General features: G+C 39.1%; 1 protein-coding gene across 3 annotated transcripts; it reads left to right on the forward strand.

The window, feature by feature from the left end:
• Positions 1 to 300: 300 nt before the first annotated feature.
• On the forward strand, positions 301 to 18,596 carry LOC124254757 (GDP-fucose protein O-fucosyltransferase 2-like). 3 transcript variants are annotated; one of them, XM_046688605.1, is made up of 10 exons: positions 301 to 479; positions 5,516 to 5,766; positions 6,651 to 6,781; positions 11,310 to 11,446; positions 13,489 to 13,555; positions 14,729 to 14,854; positions 15,955 to 16,138; positions 16,660 to 16,789; positions 17,797 to 18,048; positions 18,130 to 18,596. In XM_046688605.1, exons 1-9 carry the CDS (start codon positions 334 to 336, stop codon positions 17,990 to 17,992), a joined length of 1,368 nt encoding a protein of 455 aa, XP_046544561.1. In that variant the 5' UTR covers positions 301 to 333; the 3' UTR covers positions 17,993 to 18,048; positions 18,130 to 18,596. The 3 variants fall into 3 exon arrangements, with proteins under 3 accessions (XP_046544561.1, XP_046544560.1, XP_046544562.1); XM_046688604.1 differs by having other exon boundaries at positions 11,310 to 11,442; positions 13,485 to 13,555; XM_046688606.1 differs by having other exon boundaries at positions 11,310 to 11,442; positions 13,485 to 13,555; positions 17,797 to 18,166.
• Positions 18,597 to 19,691: the final 1,095 nt, after the last annotated feature.

Genomic DNA, 19,691 nt, shown 5'->3' on the forward strand with positions numbered 1-19,691 from the left:
CGACAAAGCCTTTACGATTCTTAAGTTCAATATGAGTTATTTTTTCTACTCAGTTAAACATGTTTCAAATAGCGTGGCCATCAGCTGGACTAACTTGTATTACCGGAGTAGACTACTTCTGTGGAGCTTTGTTGTCAACACAACTAGTGGACTAGATCTCTTTTCACACAACGACACAAGCTGTGACAACTAATGGGCCAATAAAAGCTATGGATACTTCCGCAGAATCTTTTGATAAAAAGTTCACAAACCGGTTTGGTTACTGGTACATGTAAGAGTTACCTCCCTTATTCACTCTCCTTTCCGCTGTTCCAGCGTGGCAAACTCAAACACATGATGGCTTATGTCAGGTCACAAATACTGTTATTAGCCGTTTTGGCAACGGCATTGACAAGCATCAGTTGTCACACTGATGATGAAGAGGATCTTCAGCCAGCATCAGGTCACAAGGTGGAATTTGGCGAGGCAAAGGCACCGAGGTGAGGCAAGAAACGAATGTGCTGGTATTTTCGTGATATGTAAACAAATCTCATTTTCAGTCACACGGACCGCAATTGGGGGAAAAATCATTGTTAAATTGTTTATTATGTTTGTATTATTAGATAGGTGAGCTTCAAACAATTTAAGAAGTTTGTTATATTGTATGTTTCGTGTGAAATATTTGAAAACATCTGTCAACACCCATCAGTGCCACACCCCTTTTGCTCAGCACCGTCTCTACGTTCCCCATCATTGATGTCAGTGTCTGTGTAGATATCACTGACATTACCCACGACACGTATTTTTATATTATACACATGATATCATCAAAACCATTGAAATGCATGTTCATTTAGGAAGAAGAACAAGTACATTGAAAATAACTACAAAAGTTATGTTTAGGTTGGTGCAAGTCTAATTCAAGCATGTAAGCATGTATGATAAACATCAGCCTTGAAACTAACAATTATCATATTAATTGAAAGTCAAAAGTCTCCATTTCTAGCATGGCATAAATGAAACATCCAGATGTAGACTCGGAACTATAAGGTCGATAATACACATCTGGACACAAGCCCAGTTTGGCAGTGGCTTTGTGGTCCAGTTAAAGATCTGGGTTTGATTCCATGTACATGTCCTACCAAAAGATATTAAAGATGGTTCTTTCAAGATGATACACTTACAGGGCTCCAGATATCGGCATATGTACGGATAAAAAATAAGCACGATATGGTAGGAAATAATTTAGAAAACGTAGCAGATACACACCACAGCAATGGTGTACGGTCTTAGAATCATTTACAGACGTATTTATCTGAAAAAAGTATTGTTTTATTGTGTATTGACCTGTTTACACAAGAGTAGCAATGCTGTGGTGCATATATGAAATGAAACACAAGATTACTGATACTCCATTAATTTCCATTCAGTACTCTAAATGTAGGCTAAGGTTTTCCAGTATTCCTATATTGAACAAATAAGGAGTACGTACTCCTGATGTTGAAAAACTAACTGGAGCCCTGTCTTAGCATTATGACGTTAGATAAATCAAAGACTACTCTGCTAAGAGTCAGCATACTGTGTCAGAGTCTGGTACCCATGTAAGACAGTAGCATGGAAGCAGAGTGGGCTAGACTTATAGCTAAACATCAGACTGACTGACTAGTAATATTCCAGCAATATCACGGCGGGGACACCAGAAATGGGCTTCACACATTGTGCCTATGTGGGGAATCGAACCCTAATGTGGGTACTCAAAACCCACTGTAATTTTATTGGAGTGGGTATTATGAATGTTGAGTGGTATTTCATTTTCGGCTGACGAGCCAACGCTTTAACCACTAGGCTACCCCTACCACCTTAAATATCAGAAGTTAGTCCACAATAGTATATACAGACAGATGGATGGACAGACAGACTGTAAACTTCCTTAAATATAAGGGAAATACAATGTTTTGTACAACACTTGACATATATAACATGTATAGTATCCCAGGATATACACTAACCTGGACCTAGTGACAGTGAGTGTGCATCCCCTTTCCCACTGTGAACTTTCTGATCTGGGTATTATGCATGACCCCGTGGATCCTTCATCCACCTCAGTAGTATTTAACTGACTACAGTCGAGCACTGTTGTCTCGATATTCATGGGACCAAGAAAAAAATATTGAGTTATCCGGGCCTCGAGACATCCGACCAGGGCATATCTTCACATATCATTTAGAAACAACTCAACAATCACATGAAAGTCACGTGATTACACAAAACCTTGGATCGCAGCATGTTTTGATTCGAAACTATAATCCATTATCAGTAGTGTTTAGTCGTAACAATGAGTATTTCCTAATAAATTCCTTCTTAATTAATCCTAATTAAATAACAAACAAGTGACACCTTCAACTCAATTAGCCCTAACTAGTTTACACTACTGCATCCCTTTGATTCATGCCGCACCGTGTGGAAACGTGTGGAAACAACCTCAGTTCATAGGGATACTTGCCCATGAAAGGTAGCTGAATATCAAGTTTTTTTGCAAATATCGAGTTAAAATGGTAATTTTGCTTGTTGGGACCATGAAATTATATCGAGATATCCGAAATATCGTGACATCCGTATCGAGTTAAAAGAGCTTGATTAATGCTAAATTATGAAGGATTTTGCCGGGACCGAGATGTTATATCGAGACAACCGAGATATCGAGTTATCAGAGTTCGACACAACTGTGCTTGCCTGTATTTACTTTACCTGTATACTGCTGCATGTGAATATCACTTTATAATCACTTGTTAAATAGTGCAGTTATATGATTGGCGAGTTACTGTATCACAGAACCTGTACAGTCAGCTAGCTGGCACAGATATCATAGTGTCTTGATATAGCACTGGCTTGTGGCATCATAGTCGACAAGTTAGTGTTACGATGTCCTATATTTTAAGCTTGATGGCAGTCAAATTTATCAAAATCGGTCCTATAAATAGTGAACTCAGAATGCTACGTTTGTTACCTGTGTAACAGACAGGTTGTACAGGGTTTGAGGACATGACTGTTAATGTATGTACTGAGACCATGCTCGGTCAGTATGTTAAGTCATGTCCAGCCGCAGGGGTGGAAATAACCCATTGCCCGACACCTGAGTCCAGTGTTTTTTTCTGTCGGGCAAGCAAATTTGTATATCACACTGTACCAGTGTCCAGTTGACTTTCCAATATTAATTATGTTGTTTATTTAAAAAATCAACAAGAAAACGGCCGGTATAGTGGAAAAATTATCAGGGCAAGTGATTTACATGTGCCACTGTACCGGAGTACACTAGCAATTTTAAAGTTATTTCCACCCCTCAGCCGTCTAGTGATGCATGGAATCCAGGATGTAGGCATTTACTTACATCTCATTATTCTCATGGGGAATTCAATAGTCTTATTTGGGTAACATTAAACTCCCCTGGATCTAGTCTGTTGGGTAGATTTAATCCAAAGAATTCACATTTTACAAATTTTGTTCATCTTAAATTGCTGTTTTAGGCAATTTGTAATTTTCTTCTGTTTATTGTATGCCAAAATGTGTCGGATGTTGAACAAGCTAAGCCCAATGATACATGTGTCACTTGCAAGAAGAGAAATATCATACTTTCATGTATATTCACTGCAGAGGAGTTTATGGTGTTATTGCAAGAGTGTAATATTGTTTTATCATCTACGTAGATGTTACAGACGCCTACGTAGAAGCAGGGCTCCAGATAACACCTGTGTAGAAGATACAGATAAGGCCCAGAAAATAAATGTTCTGTTCCGATTTCCTATATTTCAGAACTAGGGTAGGTATCCATTTTTGCAAAATATATTTTACATTACTCATGTGTCAGAAAATAAATTTAATTTATTGTTGTGGTGAGTAAAATTGTTAGGCCGATGAATATGTAGGGTCGGTCGGGAAATCGAACCAAAGCTAATAGGCATAACATATGCAAGATAATGGTTGAAATAATTTAATCAAAACATCATACCCAATGGTGTGAGGTCTTAGAATCATTTACATACGTATTTATCTGAAAAATTATTGTGTTATTGTTTATTGACCTGTTTACACAAGAGTAGCAATGTTGTGGTGCATATATGAAACGAAACACAAGATTACTGATACGCCATTAATTTCCATTCAGTACTCTAAATGTACTCTTAAGGTTTTATTCATATATTGAAACCTGAGCACGTACTCCTGATCATGAAAAATTATCTGGAGTCCTGTAGAAGATACTTACACCTGTGTAGAAGATACATTCATGTACACAGATGCTAATAGATCTACGTAGATGATATATCCGTATATGATACTATTATGGGTATCTTTACTCAGACTATGATATTGTCTTGTGAAGTTGCCACAATAGTTGGATATTGTTTATACAAATATATTCATCATTTATTTGAATGACTAGTAGCGTGCTGGTGGTATATTTTCATTTGGCCTTTTCTGTATTTTCACAACTTACTGAAATTCATTTGCAAATTTCAAATATCAGCATTCCCACCAAAAAACACCCCCCTTAAGTGAATAATATTTATTTAATAATGTGACAATTTTTATCCATTTATTTTTTTCAAATTTTTCAATGCGACAAATTTAATGGATGAGTTATTTTTCAAATGTTCTAACAGTACCCCAATAAGAATCTATCAGGGTTAAAAGTTAAAAAAAACAATCAGTCATTATGAATTAAGCCATTTGCTGTATAAACTCGACCCAGAACTTAAGTTCATTAATCTAGAAAATGTGGTTATCAAAGTTGATAATTTGATCGATGATGCCAGGTAGAAGAAGATTATAATATCATAAGCATAAATATGAGTATCATTTATGTAAATGTAAGTATCAGCTAAATATATCTTTGTTTCTTGTCACAGATGAAAGTATCATTGATGAAGATGATAATATTTCTTTATACCCATCCATACTATTGGTATTCTATTGGGTTTTAATTTTATTCGACCGCCTCCGTGGTGTAGTGGTTAGAGCGTCCGCCTCGAGAGCGGAAGGTCGCTGGTTTGATCCCCGACCACGTCATACCAAAAGACATTAAAATATGGTACTTGTTGGTCCCTGCCTGGCGCTCGGCATTAATGGGTACAACAAGGACTGGTCGGCTCGGAGTCAGTATAATGTGTCTGAGTAGGGTATTCATGCTTCACTGCGGCATGGTATCTCAGTGGGCTAGCACTATAAAACCAGCTTAAGTCTGGGCTAGTACAAGCAGCCGCACATACACATACACACGCATGCATGTCGTCATATGAGCGAAATATTCTCAAGCACGACGTTAAACCCAATTTCACCTCACCTCACCTCACCTTTAATTTTATTCATGCATGATTTTATGGAAGCAACTCAAAACAAATTTGTGGTGATTAATTGTTTGTGGTGATTTATTTGCATATTTTGTGCAAAAATGTATTTGCATAAAATATGCAAAAATTTATTTGCATATTTTATGCAAAAATGTAGCCTATCTGGAACTTTGAGAATGTTCCCATTCCAGGTATCTGTTGTGGGAAGTGAACCCAGGGGAGGGATTCAACCTACGTCGTGATGTGTACCTGCGCATGGCCAACCTGGTTGAGACCCTCAATGAAGACTCACCCTGGATTCTGGTGTTGCCTCCTTGGGGACACCTGTACCACTGGGCCAACCGCCAAATGGACCAGTCACGCATCCCATGGTCGGTCTTCTTTGATGTCCCGAGTCTCAGAAAATATGTACCGGTCATTGAGTTTGAGGACTTTCTGAAAGGTAATCCTGCCGATATATATATACCTGTGTTTCTAATATTGTTTTAATATTAGTGTTGTGAATAGATTACAATGAAGAGGACATATGTCCAAGGAGCTACCATACTCTCTGCAGATTATGTCCCTACTGCATGCTAGAAACCTAAAATTTAGAGGTGGGTTTGAATCATACAAATATCCTGGTTATATGTTTAGGTTTGTCAGCTCAGGTCAGCTCAGGTTTTTAGCATTTTTGAAATGCAGCACATGGGGCAAAATTGCATTTATTATATTCTGAATGATTGTGAGTAAGTGAGTGAGTTTAGTTTTACGCCACACTCAGCAATATTCCAGCTATATGGTGGTGGTCTGTAAATAATCGAGTCTGGACCAGACAATCCAGTGATCAACAGCATGAGCATCGATCTGCGCAATTGGGAACCGATGAAATGTGTCAACCAAGTCAGCGAGCCTGAAACCCGATGGGTTTAGTCGCATACAAATATCCTTTATAAGCAAAGTCGCCTTTTATGGCAAGCATGGGTTGCTGAAGACCTATTCTACCCAGGATCTTCACGGGTCCTGAATGATTGTGGTCAATTGGGTTATCGTGTCTTGATTCTCAGTATTGATGTTTGAAGAAACAAACTTAAGTTGCTACTGTCGTTAAATATGAAAACAACATGTCATCGGTTCCCAGTTGCTCAGATCGATGCTCATGCTGTTGATCACTGGATTATCTGGTCAAGACTCAATTATTTACAGACCACCGCCATATAGCTGGAAGATTGCTGAGTGCGGCGTAAAACTGAACTCACTCACTCACTCACTCACTCAAATATGAAGAGTATTTGTATGCCAAGGCTGTATTTAGACCAAGAATGTTCTGACTTGATGTGTATGCAGTGCTTCCCAAGCCGTGGCTGGTGGATGAGGTGTACTATCTCCAGTACTACAAGGAGGGCTGGGGCGGGGAGTGGAAGGAGAAGATGGACATGCGGGAGTGCCACACCATGGAGTACAGGAAGTACACCTGGGTGAGTGCCGCCATCAATGGGAGATAACAATACAATCAAGGTTCGTCACGATATGGCTGAGATATTGCCGATGTGACGTTAAATATTAACTCACTCACTCACAAATCAAGGTTGCTCTGTGAGCAGGGGTTGGTGGGAAAGCCTAATGATTGAGTTTGGCTCATCATGCCGAAGACCCAGGTTCGATCCCCACATGGGTACGATGTGCGAAGCCCATTTCTGGTGTCCCTTGCCATGATATTGCTGGAATATTGATAAAAGTGGAGTGAAACTAAACTCACAGTGAGCATGATTAAATTTTAGTAATGCATGTAATAAAACAAATGGGGCAGTGGGGTACCTTGTAGTGGTGGTCCGATTAATTGAAATAATCGAAGCTTGGTCGTAGTGACTGAACGACCAAGCAATCGATCACAATTTCTCATAATCGGACACAACCAATTCTGGAACACTTGTTTTCATTAACAATATTTTTCACATGGTTGGTTTTGTCTGTTACATTTCGTAAGCACTACAAGCTCGTTTCAAGTCACGATTGAATTTATCTTAAAGATTCCAAGAAATTTATGTTACTAACATACTAGTCATCCTTTAAAGATGTGAAATTTTGCCAAAAAACCCCATAAGAACTATTTGTTTTTTCCTTATTTTTATGTGCATTATCAAATTTCATAAATGATGCTAACCAATTATTTTCGATGATTGATCGGTAGTAATGAACCAATCATCAATTATGAGATTTTAACCAAATCCCAACACTAGTACCTTGTGGTGAAGTGTTTCTCAAGTTGGATTCCCCATGTGTACGATGTGTGAAGCCCATTTCTGGTGTCCCTCGCCATGATATTGCTGGAATGTTGCTAAAAGTTGCGTGGAAAGTTGCATAGTAAAAATGCATTTAGTAATGCATGTATTGTAACATTAGGAGCAATGGAATAGTCTTGTGGTTAAAGTGTTTGCTTAAGTTTGATTCCCCATGTGGGTGTGGTGTGTGTAGCCTATTTCTGGTGTTTCACGGCCATGGTATTGCTGGAAAATTGCTAGATTTTAAAACCTAATTCACTTGCTCGTTAATGTAATATTAGTTCATTTATGTCAAAGCTGGTTGCATTCTGTTTTACACCAAGATGTTCTCACAAGTGATGTGTACAGCTATTGTAGTTCATGCTTCTCCAAGATTATAAAAGTTTGCTGATACGGGAAACTTCCAGTGGAGGAGGGGCGGTGGGGTAGCCTAATGGTTAAAGCGTTGGCTCGTCACGCCGAAGACCCGGGTTCGAATCCCCACATGGGTACTATGTGTGAAGCCCATTTCTGGTGTCCCCGCCGTGATGTTGCTGGAATATTGCTAAAAGTGGCGTAAAACCAAACTCAGTCAGTCAGTCCAGTGGAGGAAGTCCTCATTGAGGGTTGTAATTCTGCACCAGTTCAACAACAAACTTACAAATTCATACTGAATAAAACTAATAGAAAATATATACATAGTGTACATTTTTGTCATGGTCAAGCAGGTTTAGCTAGGGAGTGGTTAAATAAGGTTTCCACTTATCTTCTGGACTGTTCTTAAACAGACAAGAATTTCTAAGACTGCATGTGGTCAGACATTGTTGTGTGGAAGTTGAAGGGACCTACATAAATGCTTCGAGTTATCCGCAGTTCGTCACAAGCGCCACACGATAACTAAATAATGAATACACATTGACCAGGTTTTTACTTTGAGTGAGTGAGTTTAGTTTGAAGCCGCTTTTAGCAATATTCCAGCTATATCAAGGCAGGGGTCACCAGAAATGGGCTTCACTCATTGTACCCATGTGGGGAATCAAACCCGGGTCTTCGGTGCAATGAGTGCACGCTTTACCCACTAGGCTACCCCACCGCCCCTTTTACTTTGAAACACAACAGTGTTTGACTGTACAGGTATATTTGATGAAACAAAATTATGATAAAACGTCCCAGAAAAATTGTTTCCAGTCTTCCTGGTGTTCTGGACAAACAAATTTCAAGCAGCTGTTACTTTATCAGGACGATTATTGACAAGCAGGATGTAGTGGCAATGATTAATGTGTTGCCTGGCAACTGGTGGGATTCTTTTAAGCTGGGTGTGTCATTATGTGACAGAACATTAGATTTAGATGCCATTAATGTGTATCGATTCTTTTATATTGAATCAGAATGTCAATAATATGTTGTGTTACAGCATAGTTTGCAAATGATCATATTATCTTTTCCTTTCCTTGTTTCAATCAATAGTTTGTTAAGTCTGGAGGTTGTAAATCACACTTGGCTTTATGGGACAAACAGATATATCTGGGATGAAACCTGGATCCTGCTTTGCAGGAAAAGGATATTTTCAGAATTCTTTCTTCCTGGATTATTATTGTGTTATTTTTGTGTCATTTGTCTTTGCGGGGAGGTGGGGTAACCTAGTGGTTTAAGCGTTCACTTCGTCATGCTGAAGACACGGGTTCGAGTCCCCACATGGGTACAATGTGTGAAGTCCATTTCTGGTGTTTAAACTTACTCACTCACTCATTTGCCTTTTCATTGTTTGACACTTTCTTTTGTCCTAAACTGGGGACATTTATGTTTCTTTGGCTTTTTTAAACTGAATAAAACTCCAGGAACAGTCTCATGAACATACAGTTGAAACCGCTTAAGTAAAGACCGCTTAACTAAACAGACCTGATAAGTAAACACTTTTCTTTGGTCCCAGCAAATTTCTTCATTAATTATCACTATTAGAGTCTGGTTAACTAAACTCGGATAAGTAAACAATACCGCTTAACTAAACTTCTTCTCACGGTCCCTGGAAGTAAATTACTTAACAAAAGAGACTGGATAACTAAATTAGCGATCACCACATAATCCGACATGAGGGGCAGTCGTGTCAGTCTCCAGTCAAACAAACATCCTACTTACAGCTCGGTGGCGTCAAGCAGTTGACAATACACTGACAACTGCAGGCCAGCCCTGATAAGTTGTTCATTGTTACATATGGATACATATACATGCATATGGTTGTCATTTGCAGGTTTTTATAAGTTTGGATAAGTAAAATACCTGATAAGTAAACAATTTTGGCGAGTCCCTTGAAATTATACTTATCAGGTTTCCACTGTACTTTATTTTTATTTTTATAATATTTTAGATCTCTGACTGCTGATGTAATTTGAATGTTGTGAAGTGAAACACAATTTTAAAATGAATTGTCTTCTTGTTCTTTGAAGTATGCTTGAATATATACTACAAACAAAAAGTATGGGAACACCCAAAATTTGATAGTCATATATAAACTTAAACATGGTGAGGTCATTTATACTCTAAGGTAAATACAACTTTTTGTGTGCATGGGAAGTCTGTCTTCCACATGCACTAGGTTGTTGTGTTTGGGTGTTTGAATCAAACATGGTGCTGGTGTGTTTCAGCACCCTTGTTTTTCGCTGTTTTTGACAATGTTTCATGTCACTCAAACTCAACGAATATTGAATCAGTTGCTTCACTGTATGTTCTAACATGTTGTTTAAAGTGCCCATTAAGCACACAAGAGGTTGCATTTACCTTAGAGTATAAATGACGTCACCACGTGTTAAGTTTATATATGACTATGGGGGTGGGTAGCCTCGCTGAAGACCCGGGTTCGATTCCCTACATGGGTACAATGTGTGAAGCCCATTTCTGGTGTCATCCGCCGTGATATTGCTGGAATATTGCTAAAAACAGCGTAAAACCATACTCACTCACTCACCTATAAATGACTGAAATTTTAAGGTGTTCCCATACTTTTTGTTTGTAGTATATGTGGAATTGTTATGATATGGACTATTTGGGACCACATAAATTGCTTAATTTTTAAGCTTATCCTATATTAAAAAAGGACTAAAGCTTCAGTAGATTGTTGGAAAAGTTGTCAGGATATGTTTTTAGAGGTTTTTAGGAAGCATGTTTATAAAATTGTGATATATGTGTCACAGGGAACCAAATCATATTATCTTAAGGGATGAGGATAAAACTAGGACAAACATATTGTACAGAAATCACCTTGGGTCAAAGTCTTTCAGAGTGGAACCAAGCCTCATAACTGTGTTAGCATGTTTAGACAGGTTTAGACAGATTACATTTATGTTAACAAAATGAGTGGGTGAATGAGTTGGGTTTTACATCGCTGTTAGCAATGCCATGGCAGGGGACTCCAGAGCTTCATACATTGTACCCATGTGTGGAACTGAACAGGTGTTTTCGCTCTGACAAACGAAAACATTCACCACTAGGCCACCCCATTGCCACTAAAGGAAACAGTGAGTGAGTGAGTATGGTTTTACGCCGCTTTTTAGCAATATTCCAGCAATATCACTGCAGAGAACACCAGAAATGGGCTTCAGATATTGTACCCATGTGGGGGAATCGAACCCGGGCCTTCGTCGTGACGAGCAGACGCTTTAACCACTAGGCTACCCCACCGCCCCTAAAGGAAACAGTATGAGTAATATCTGTTTAAAGTAATTCTAGGAGAACTGTTCTTATTTCCTAGAACGAGGAGACTGGAGTATTTGATGGCTGGTTCTTCAACTATGGGGACGAAGTCCACGCTAAGTCGTTCCAGTGCATGTCCATACAGGGAATGGTCAGTTTCCTGAAACCTTTCTTGCTACAGAACACCACCGGCTTTCTTGCTACAGTAAGTGTCATGTTTATTTTCTGGATGTGAAAAGCTACAGAACACCACCGCATGTAAGGCATGTATTGCCTTGGATGTGTCATATTTATTGCCTTGGATGTGAAAAGTCTGGTAGCAACACCACCGGCATGTAAGTGTCATGTTTATTGCCTTGGATGTGAAAAATCTGGTAGCATTGTGAAGATCCGGGTTAAGAATTGATCTTCAGTAACCATGCTTGTCGTAAGAGGAGACTAACAGGATCAGGTGGTCAGGCTCGCTGACTTGGTTGACACATGTCCTCGTATCCCAATTGCGTAGATTGCTGTTGATCACTGGATTGTCTGGTCCAGACTCGATTATGTACAGACCACAGCCATATAACTGGAATGTTGCTGAGTGTGGCGTAAAACTAAACTCACTCACTCATTTATCATCAACTGACTTCTCCTTAGAAGGACAAATCACGTCAACCTTAAGTGACCTTGACCAGTGAAATCAAAATGAAGGAGGCATTGGTAAACTTCTTTGAGAGGCATTTAGAAGTTGAAAGAGTAAGGAACGAACACCAACAGTATTAGAACCTACACTGAAACATCGTTTCACTGTAAAAAAGAAGTTGTCCTTCCATATATTGTTATCCTTCCCTTAATTCATTGGTCTTTTACCAATGAGATAAGCTTTCCAAAATGAATTTCTTTTTCTTGTCTTTTCAAGTTGTGATTTTAACAACAGTAAACTAATGCAGGACAAGTATAGTGCCTTTGATGGTATTGTCGTTTTGTGTATAGATGTTATAGAAGTCAGAAACAACAGCTACAGAAATCAAATGTGCTGGTCTGAATGCATCACTCACTAATGCCTAAAAATAGAAAAGAGCAAAGAACAAACAGACATTTATGTATATACAATCTGTGTAATTACCCACAGGAAAGGTGTAGAGGATAGACGTAAAAATAGATGTAGATGTATAGGGGATATATTAGCAATTTTTGTAATTGAAGTAAAATTGCTCTTTTATTCAAATAGTATAGGTCCGTCTCCTATTCTCGCGGTAAACACGTTTACGATGCGCGACACTTACCGGTTGTTTACATCACCGACTGGTAACTAGGAAGTGGACCAAGTCTGTAAGTGATCAAAATCTTGCATTGTCACGAATATTGGGGATTTTATACCAACTTGGACATATTATTACTTTTTCCCGCCCTTTCCGGCAGGATTGCTCTTACATACACTCAATAAAGTTAATTCCTGGTAATACCGCGAGAATGGGAGAAGCCTCGTTTCGTCAATGGCGGATGGCATTGTTTATCACCGGGCTCACGAGTGGTAATTCACCTGATGGATCTGGCAGCTGATAGATGTAGATGTTAGAGGAGAAGGCCCTTCATTTAAAAACAACAAGCATTGATTACGATAAGAATTGTTTGTGTTATTTTTTCAGCCGATATCCGTAAGTACAGCGAGAATAGGAAACGCCTTCCTATATTCAAACGGTTTTCAAATGTTCAAGCTCCAAATATCAATGGGATTCTATCTTTTCTGACGGTAGTGTTTACACTCATAATAGATCACACAGACATTGTAATGCTATCAGGGGCGGTGGGGTAGTCTAGTGGTTAAAGCGTTGGCTCGTCACGCCGAAGACCCGGGGTTCGAATCCCCACATGGGTACAATGAGTGAAGCCCATTTCTGGTGTCCCCCGCCGTGATATTGCTGGAATATTGCTAAAAGCGGCGTAAACCAAACTCAGTCAGTCAGTCAGTGTAATGCTATCATGATGGTTTTTTAAGATGTCTTAAATATGATGGTGAGATTTGCAGTTGTTGTGATAATCAGCGGGACAATAACAAATTGTTCTTATGTGTCCATAAACCCCTAATACACTATACATGAAATAGCAGTTATGCAATGTTATGGAAAATATAATTTTTCCCTGGCCTTTATTCTGTGTTATGTATAATGCGTGTGGTCATCCATGGACCCCAAGACCCGCGTTATGACGAGGGGTGACTGTACAAGGTCACATGTGACAATTTGTTGTTGCAGGTCAGTCATGGTTGACAGGGCGGAGACAGTGATGCATGATCGTTTTGGAGACATCAAGTATTGGACGGTAAGTAGTTGAATAAGGAATATATACCAGGAACCACTGGGGAACCATATTTCAGATCTGGTGTTGTAAGAGACGACTAGCGGGATCGGGTGGTCAGGCTCGCTGACTTGGTTGACACATGTCATCTTATCCCAATTGCATCACTGGATTGTCTGGTTCAGACTTGATTATTTACAGATTGACTCCATATTGCTGTGTGTGGCGCTAAGCAACCAAACTAAACCAATCTTTCAGATTTTTGTGCCTTGAAGTTGGGAAGTGAATTATTGCAGAAATTTAATGGTTACTTTTATAGCCTTTACATTTTCACTTTGGATGAAACTTAAACAATCTGCTCCAACCATCAGTGTTCTAACCAGTGGCAGCATTCTCTTCCCACAGAGGTTACTTGTCATATCTTCCTACGAACCTCTGTTCTAATACGGCCCTTTCATGGTGCGTGTGTTCAGGATTCGTGACTGGTTGCAATCAGATTTAGTTGTGCAATCAGCGACGTTGTTTCAAAAGTGATCATTCGCAAGGCCTCGGTAATTTCCGTATGCTTCGGGAAAACTAGAACCTCTTCCCCTGCACGATGTGCAAATGTTTCTTCTAGACAGAACTCAGTCATGTAATGGTGGATCAATGGCGTCTCCATCAGCTTCCTCGTTAACAACCTCTAGCCATTAACAACGGACAAGCTAGCCATTAAATGTCTTGTGTGTCACCTCAACACAAGTTGGATCTAAGTCAATGTAAAACGTGTTCTGATTAGATAGAAAGAAGTGCGATATTTGTTGCGATTTTTCACCACTAGGTGATTTTACGAGAACCCGGAAATATGGCCGTATTAGAACAGAGGTTCGTAGGAAGATGACAAGTAACCTCTGTGGGAAGAGAATGCAGTGGCAGTAGCACAGGTGGCTTATAGAAGGTAAACACCTGACAAAGTAAACACCAGTTCATGTCCATGATAGCCATGTTTCAACAAATGTGAAATTTTCATATAGGATCATGGTGGAAACTGTTATCATGTATTAGTTTTACAATGTTCAAGGTTTCATTGAAAGTATGTAATATTACACCTGAAAACACTTTGCTGATTACAATCTGTCCATGATAAACCCCAACCTGATTCTCATCACTATCTATTTCCCTAAGGTTATGCTTTTTCTGTTTCCATGGTAACCTCAGGCCAGGAGGAGTATGGTATTTGCTAAACATCTGAAGAAAATTGGGGATGATTTCCGGGCCAAGTATCTCGACTCAACAGACGTAGCAGACAAAACTGTGTTAAATGGAGATTGGACGAAAGACAAGGTAATATGCCAAGTTTAACTTAAATGTAGAAAATAACTTCTTTTGTCATATTCATAAACATATTAGCAAGGTTTGTCTCACAATTCTAGATGATGCAGGTGAGTGTGGAGATTTGTGTCCCTTGAGTATGACAGGATCTGGTGATATTGGGTTCAAGTCCCAGATTTGCACCGATTATCATCCTTAGTGGCCCATGCTTGAGGATTTCATCAAAGATGTATACATCTGTGTTCTTCGTTCTGGGCTTACCCTCAGCTATAAACTAACATACTGTGATATCACTGAAATACTGTGTAGTGTAGATGGTGTAAGGGACAGAAAACTGACCACAAGATGGAAAAGACCTATGACTTTTCACTGTACTGTGAAGGATCAACTGTGTCAGTAAAAAATCATGTGTTCTTAATCTTTTTTGAGTAATATATTTGCATGAAGTCTGGATTTTCCAGAGTATTGAGGTGGGACTGAATGTGATGGATTGAAAGAGTGTGTCCCCCGTCGTGATATTGCTTTGATATTGCTAATCTTATTTGATGCACCAGATATAGCTTTCAGGAAAAAATTGATCATCCCTAATGCTTTTCAGGGATGTTTAAATTAGACATTGTACAATCACAAATGGCATTTAGTACAGAGGGATGACCAGGCATAGAGCCGGCAAACCCTTGAAATCACACCTAAGGATCTAAAGTCCTCATTAAGGAACTGTTCATAATTTATGGGAGGGATTGGGGGTTGTGTGTGTGTGTGTGTGTGTGTGTGTGTGTGTGTGTGTGTGTGTGTGTGTGTGTGTGTGTGTGTGTGTGTGTGTGTGTGTGTGTGTGTGTGTGTGTGTGTGTGTGTGTGTGTGTGTGTGTGTGTGTGTGATGATTGTGTATGGAGCATGTACAATGTGAATGTGTGTGTGTGAGATGTATGTACAGAGTGAGTTTCCATCCTGCATGTACATGTGAATTGCTGACATCCCCTAGTACATGTGTACAAAATTGTTGACCCCCTACCTCCCCAGAACAAAATAGGTGACCCCCTTTAAAATCATCATCACCCCCTTACCCATTAATTATGAACGGTCCCCAAACTGAAAATGCTTTCTTTTGCAGAAGAAAAAGGGCCAAGCCAAGGGAGGGCCATATATTGGGGTACACCTAAGACGAGCCGACTTTGCGATCTCCAGGAAAAAAGACACACCAACTCTTGCAGGTGCTGCTGAGAAAATTATGGAACTTCTGAAGAAATATGATCTGAAAAAGGTTTTCATTTCTACAGATGCTCGTGAAGAGTGGGGTAAGGTTTCCTTGTGATTATCTCCCATTAGCATTCTTCAACAATTAAAAAATACAATGATTGGTGACTTTAGTCATCAGGATCTTGTCTGTTTCATTACAGCTGTTGCCTGTCAGTTTGTTGTGCAGTGTTCTCTCCCTTATGCCCGGCTATACTTGTCATGGATTCTTTTTTAGATTATTTCAGACTGATCCTTGTTGGCACTAAGCCCATGTGCTGTATGTTGAACATCTGTGACTTATATTAGTTCGGATTTTTGTACAATGTGTCTGCTTTTAACAGATTTCTTGTGATTATGAAGAATTTTGCTGTCTAACATGTCAAGTTTCTTATAATCTTGTATTAACTTTATTGCCAGAATTCATACAAATACAAGTTGTATTCATGTTAGCAGTTTTGTCCTTTTTACAATGTAGTGAACATCAGACTTTTTAAATGCCATAAGATATAAACTTTGAAAGAAATGGATTCTAAAAGAAGAATATATTTGATAAATTTTGTATTTTTTTCACTCCTGCCAGAGTTCGAGGAGGTAAAGAATCTTCTGTCTGGCTATGAAGTCTATCGGTTCCAACCATCGAAGGAGATTCTAGAGAAGTACATGGATGGTGGTGTGGCCATCATTGACCAGTGGATCTGTGCACATGCAAGGTACAGAGATGAAATAGTTGATTCTAACTTACTCTAATTACCGTATGAATTTGAAGAAATAAAAGGTCCAAAATACCATGTGAATTTGAAGAAATAAATGGTCCCAAAGGCAGGTTATCAGATACAGGCTCATACTGGTAGCTGAGGTCTTGGGAATAAAATTGGTTCCAATGTTCAACTGGTCATAACTAACTAGAGTTACATATGTACCATTTTCGGAGCCCCTTAATTTTACCCCTCTCTGAAAGAAGAGAATATTCTGTAGTATACTTGAAACAGATTGGCTGACCTCCTTATGACAGTTGTGTTGACCTCCTTGAAACAGTTGTGTTGACCTAGAAACATTTGTGTTGATCTTGAAACATTTGTGTTGATCTCCTTGAAACATTTGTGTTGATCTCCTTGAAACATTTGTGTTGACCTCCTTGAAACATTTGTGTTGACCTCCTTGAAACAGTTGTGTTGACCTCCTTGAAACATTTGTGTTGACCTCCTTGAAACATTTGTGTTGACCTCCTTGAAACAGTTGTGTTGACCTAGAGACAGTTGTGTTGACCTCCTTGAAACAGTTGTGTTGACCTCCTTGAAACAGTTGTGTTGACCTCCTTGAAACATTTGTGTTGACCTCCTTGAAACAGTTGTGTTGACCTAGAGACAGTTGTGTTGACCTCCTTGAAACATTTGTGTTGACCTGGAAACAATTGTGTTGATCTCCTTGAAACAATTGTGTTGACCTCCTTGAAACAGTTGTGTTGACCTAGAGACAGTTGTGTTGACCTCCTTGAAACAGTTGTGTTGACCTAGAGACGGTTGTGTTGACCTCCTTGAAACAATTGTGTCGACCTCCTTGAAACATTTGTGTTGACCTCCTTGAAACACTTATCTATATCCTTGATGGAGCAGGTGCAGCATCAAACCACTCACTGATTCATGAAGCTGTTCTTCGTAGGCATGTTTGCTACTTTTGATTTTATGTTCAGTTTGATGAGCTGTTGTTGTTTCTCCAGGTACTTCATTGGCACCAGGGAGTCAACGTTCTCCTTCCGTATCCAAGATGAACGGGAAATCATGGGATTTGACCCTGACATGACCTTCAATAGCTTCTGTGGGCAAGGTCGCGAGAAAGGAGAGGAGAAACAAGAGCGCGATGACTATGAGGAAAATTTTTGTCGCCAACCATCACGATGGGAGATAGTGTACTGAGCAGTGACTCGACCGTCACCATGGAGATAAAGAACTGAGTGTAATGGCTCATCATCATGATGGGAAATAGTGAACTGATCAGGGTTGAGGGAATACATGGTAAATCACATAAACATACATATAAGGGTCACTGTGAAAGGAGGGAACAAAGAACATGGTGCAGGGGGAGAGAATGAAAAAATTACACAGTTCTATTTTTATAAATAAATAAGTATGATTTTGAAACTGATTTAGCGACTAAGTGGGAGGTGGGGCATAAACATTAAAAACAAAACAAACATGTATTTAGGAGAGGGTCATGGAGAATAGTACTTAGCACTGAGTACGGTGTGTGGGGAGAGTGCACAGGGCTTCAAAATGTGATGCAGTCCGAAGACCAGTTCCATCCAGTATTGTTTTCCTTCCTTAATATCTACGAACATTTCCCCAAATATGAACAGCTACTTGCTGACAGTTCAGCATGGATACCTGTTGTTATCATTGCTTTGTTATACATGTAATAGTTTATCACTGACGTTTCAGGAAGTAATGGTGTTTGTGAAGAATTGAGAATGTTGATACAACTAGAATTTATTTGAAATGACTGAGTAATGTAATAATTTAACTGAAAAACCTACAGATGGTATTTTAGGCCTTAGAGTACAGGTAAATGTTGCATGGCTTATAGTTTTATTGATGGAAGAGTAAGACTGTTACGTAAGTAGAATCCTCTTAATTCCGTTGTTTGAAGTTAGTCATTGAGCATTCTTTCCATAACGGAAGAAACATTGTCATCCTTTTCAGCATCACAGGGTTGTATTTTATGACATCACGTTTCCTGTATTGTATAAAATAGTTTTATTTGAATAGTGCTGTTCATTGGTTTTGATGGCAGTGGACATTTTGCTGATTTTGTCAGCTTTGGCTCATCTATGTCATTACCAAATTAGGATAATTTCTTCAAGACATGTTGGATGTCAAACGTTGTCACTGTACTAGACAAACATCCATGACCCCCCCCCATGTAAATGAAGCAGGCCATATAGTGGGCTGTTACTAGTGGTGTTCCGTTTAATTGAAATAATCGAAGATTGGTCGCAGTGACCAAACAACCAAGCAATCGATCACATTTTCTCATAATCGAACATAAACGATTTTTTAACTTCTTTTTTCGTCTTTGAAATACTTGACAATGGAACATATCGTTGAAGTTGTCAGTGCCTGAAAACGTGTTTAATTCATAGAAAACTCACTTCACTAACTGAAAAGCCATGACTGAATATTTCTTGAAGACTCCAGAAAGTTTATGTTTATGATATATAAGTCTTCACTTTAAAGTAGCAAGTTGCATCATGTTATACATATCTGCAATAACAACCTGGATAGGAAAATCTGAAAAATGACGCTAACCAATTTTTTCGATGATTGTTCGTTGGTAATGAAGCAATCATCAATTGTGAGATTTCAACCAATTCCCAACACTAGCTGTTACATGAATGAATTGAAAGTAACATTCAGTTTATGTGGGAGACGATGGGGTAGTCTATTGGATAGAGTGTTTGATGTCAATCATTGATCCCATTCCCCAGTGTGAGTATGATTTGCGAAGCCCATCTCTAGTGTCCTCCACTGTGATATTTCTGGAATATTTCTAAAATCAGCATAAAACCATTCTCACTCACTCATTTTGTATTCAGGGTAAGTCAGTGCTAGAATGGCC

This window comes from Haliotis rubra, unplaced genomic scaffold, assembly GCF_003918875.1.
Source record: "Haliotis rubra isolate DU_JTF1 unplaced genomic scaffold, ASM391887v1 Scf580, whole genome shotgun sequence".
Lineage (NCBI taxonomy): Eukaryota > Metazoa > Mollusca > Gastropoda > Lepetellida > Haliotidae > Haliotis > Haliotis rubra.

Excerpts from the sequence above, each read along its gene's own strand:
- LOC124254757 (XM_046688605.1), top strand. The coding sequence starts at position 334 with ATGATGGCTTATGTCAGGTCACAAATACTGTTATTAGCCGTTTTGGCA. Across the intron at positions 11,447-13,488 it reads CTACAGAACACCACCGGCTT|GTCAGTCATGGTTGACAGGG; the intron begins TCTTGCTACAGT and ends TTGTTGTTGCAG. Across the intron at positions 16,790-17,796 it reads TGGATCTGTGCACATGCAAG|GTACTTCATTGGCACCAGGG; the intron begins GTACAGAGATGA and ends TTGTTTCTCCAG.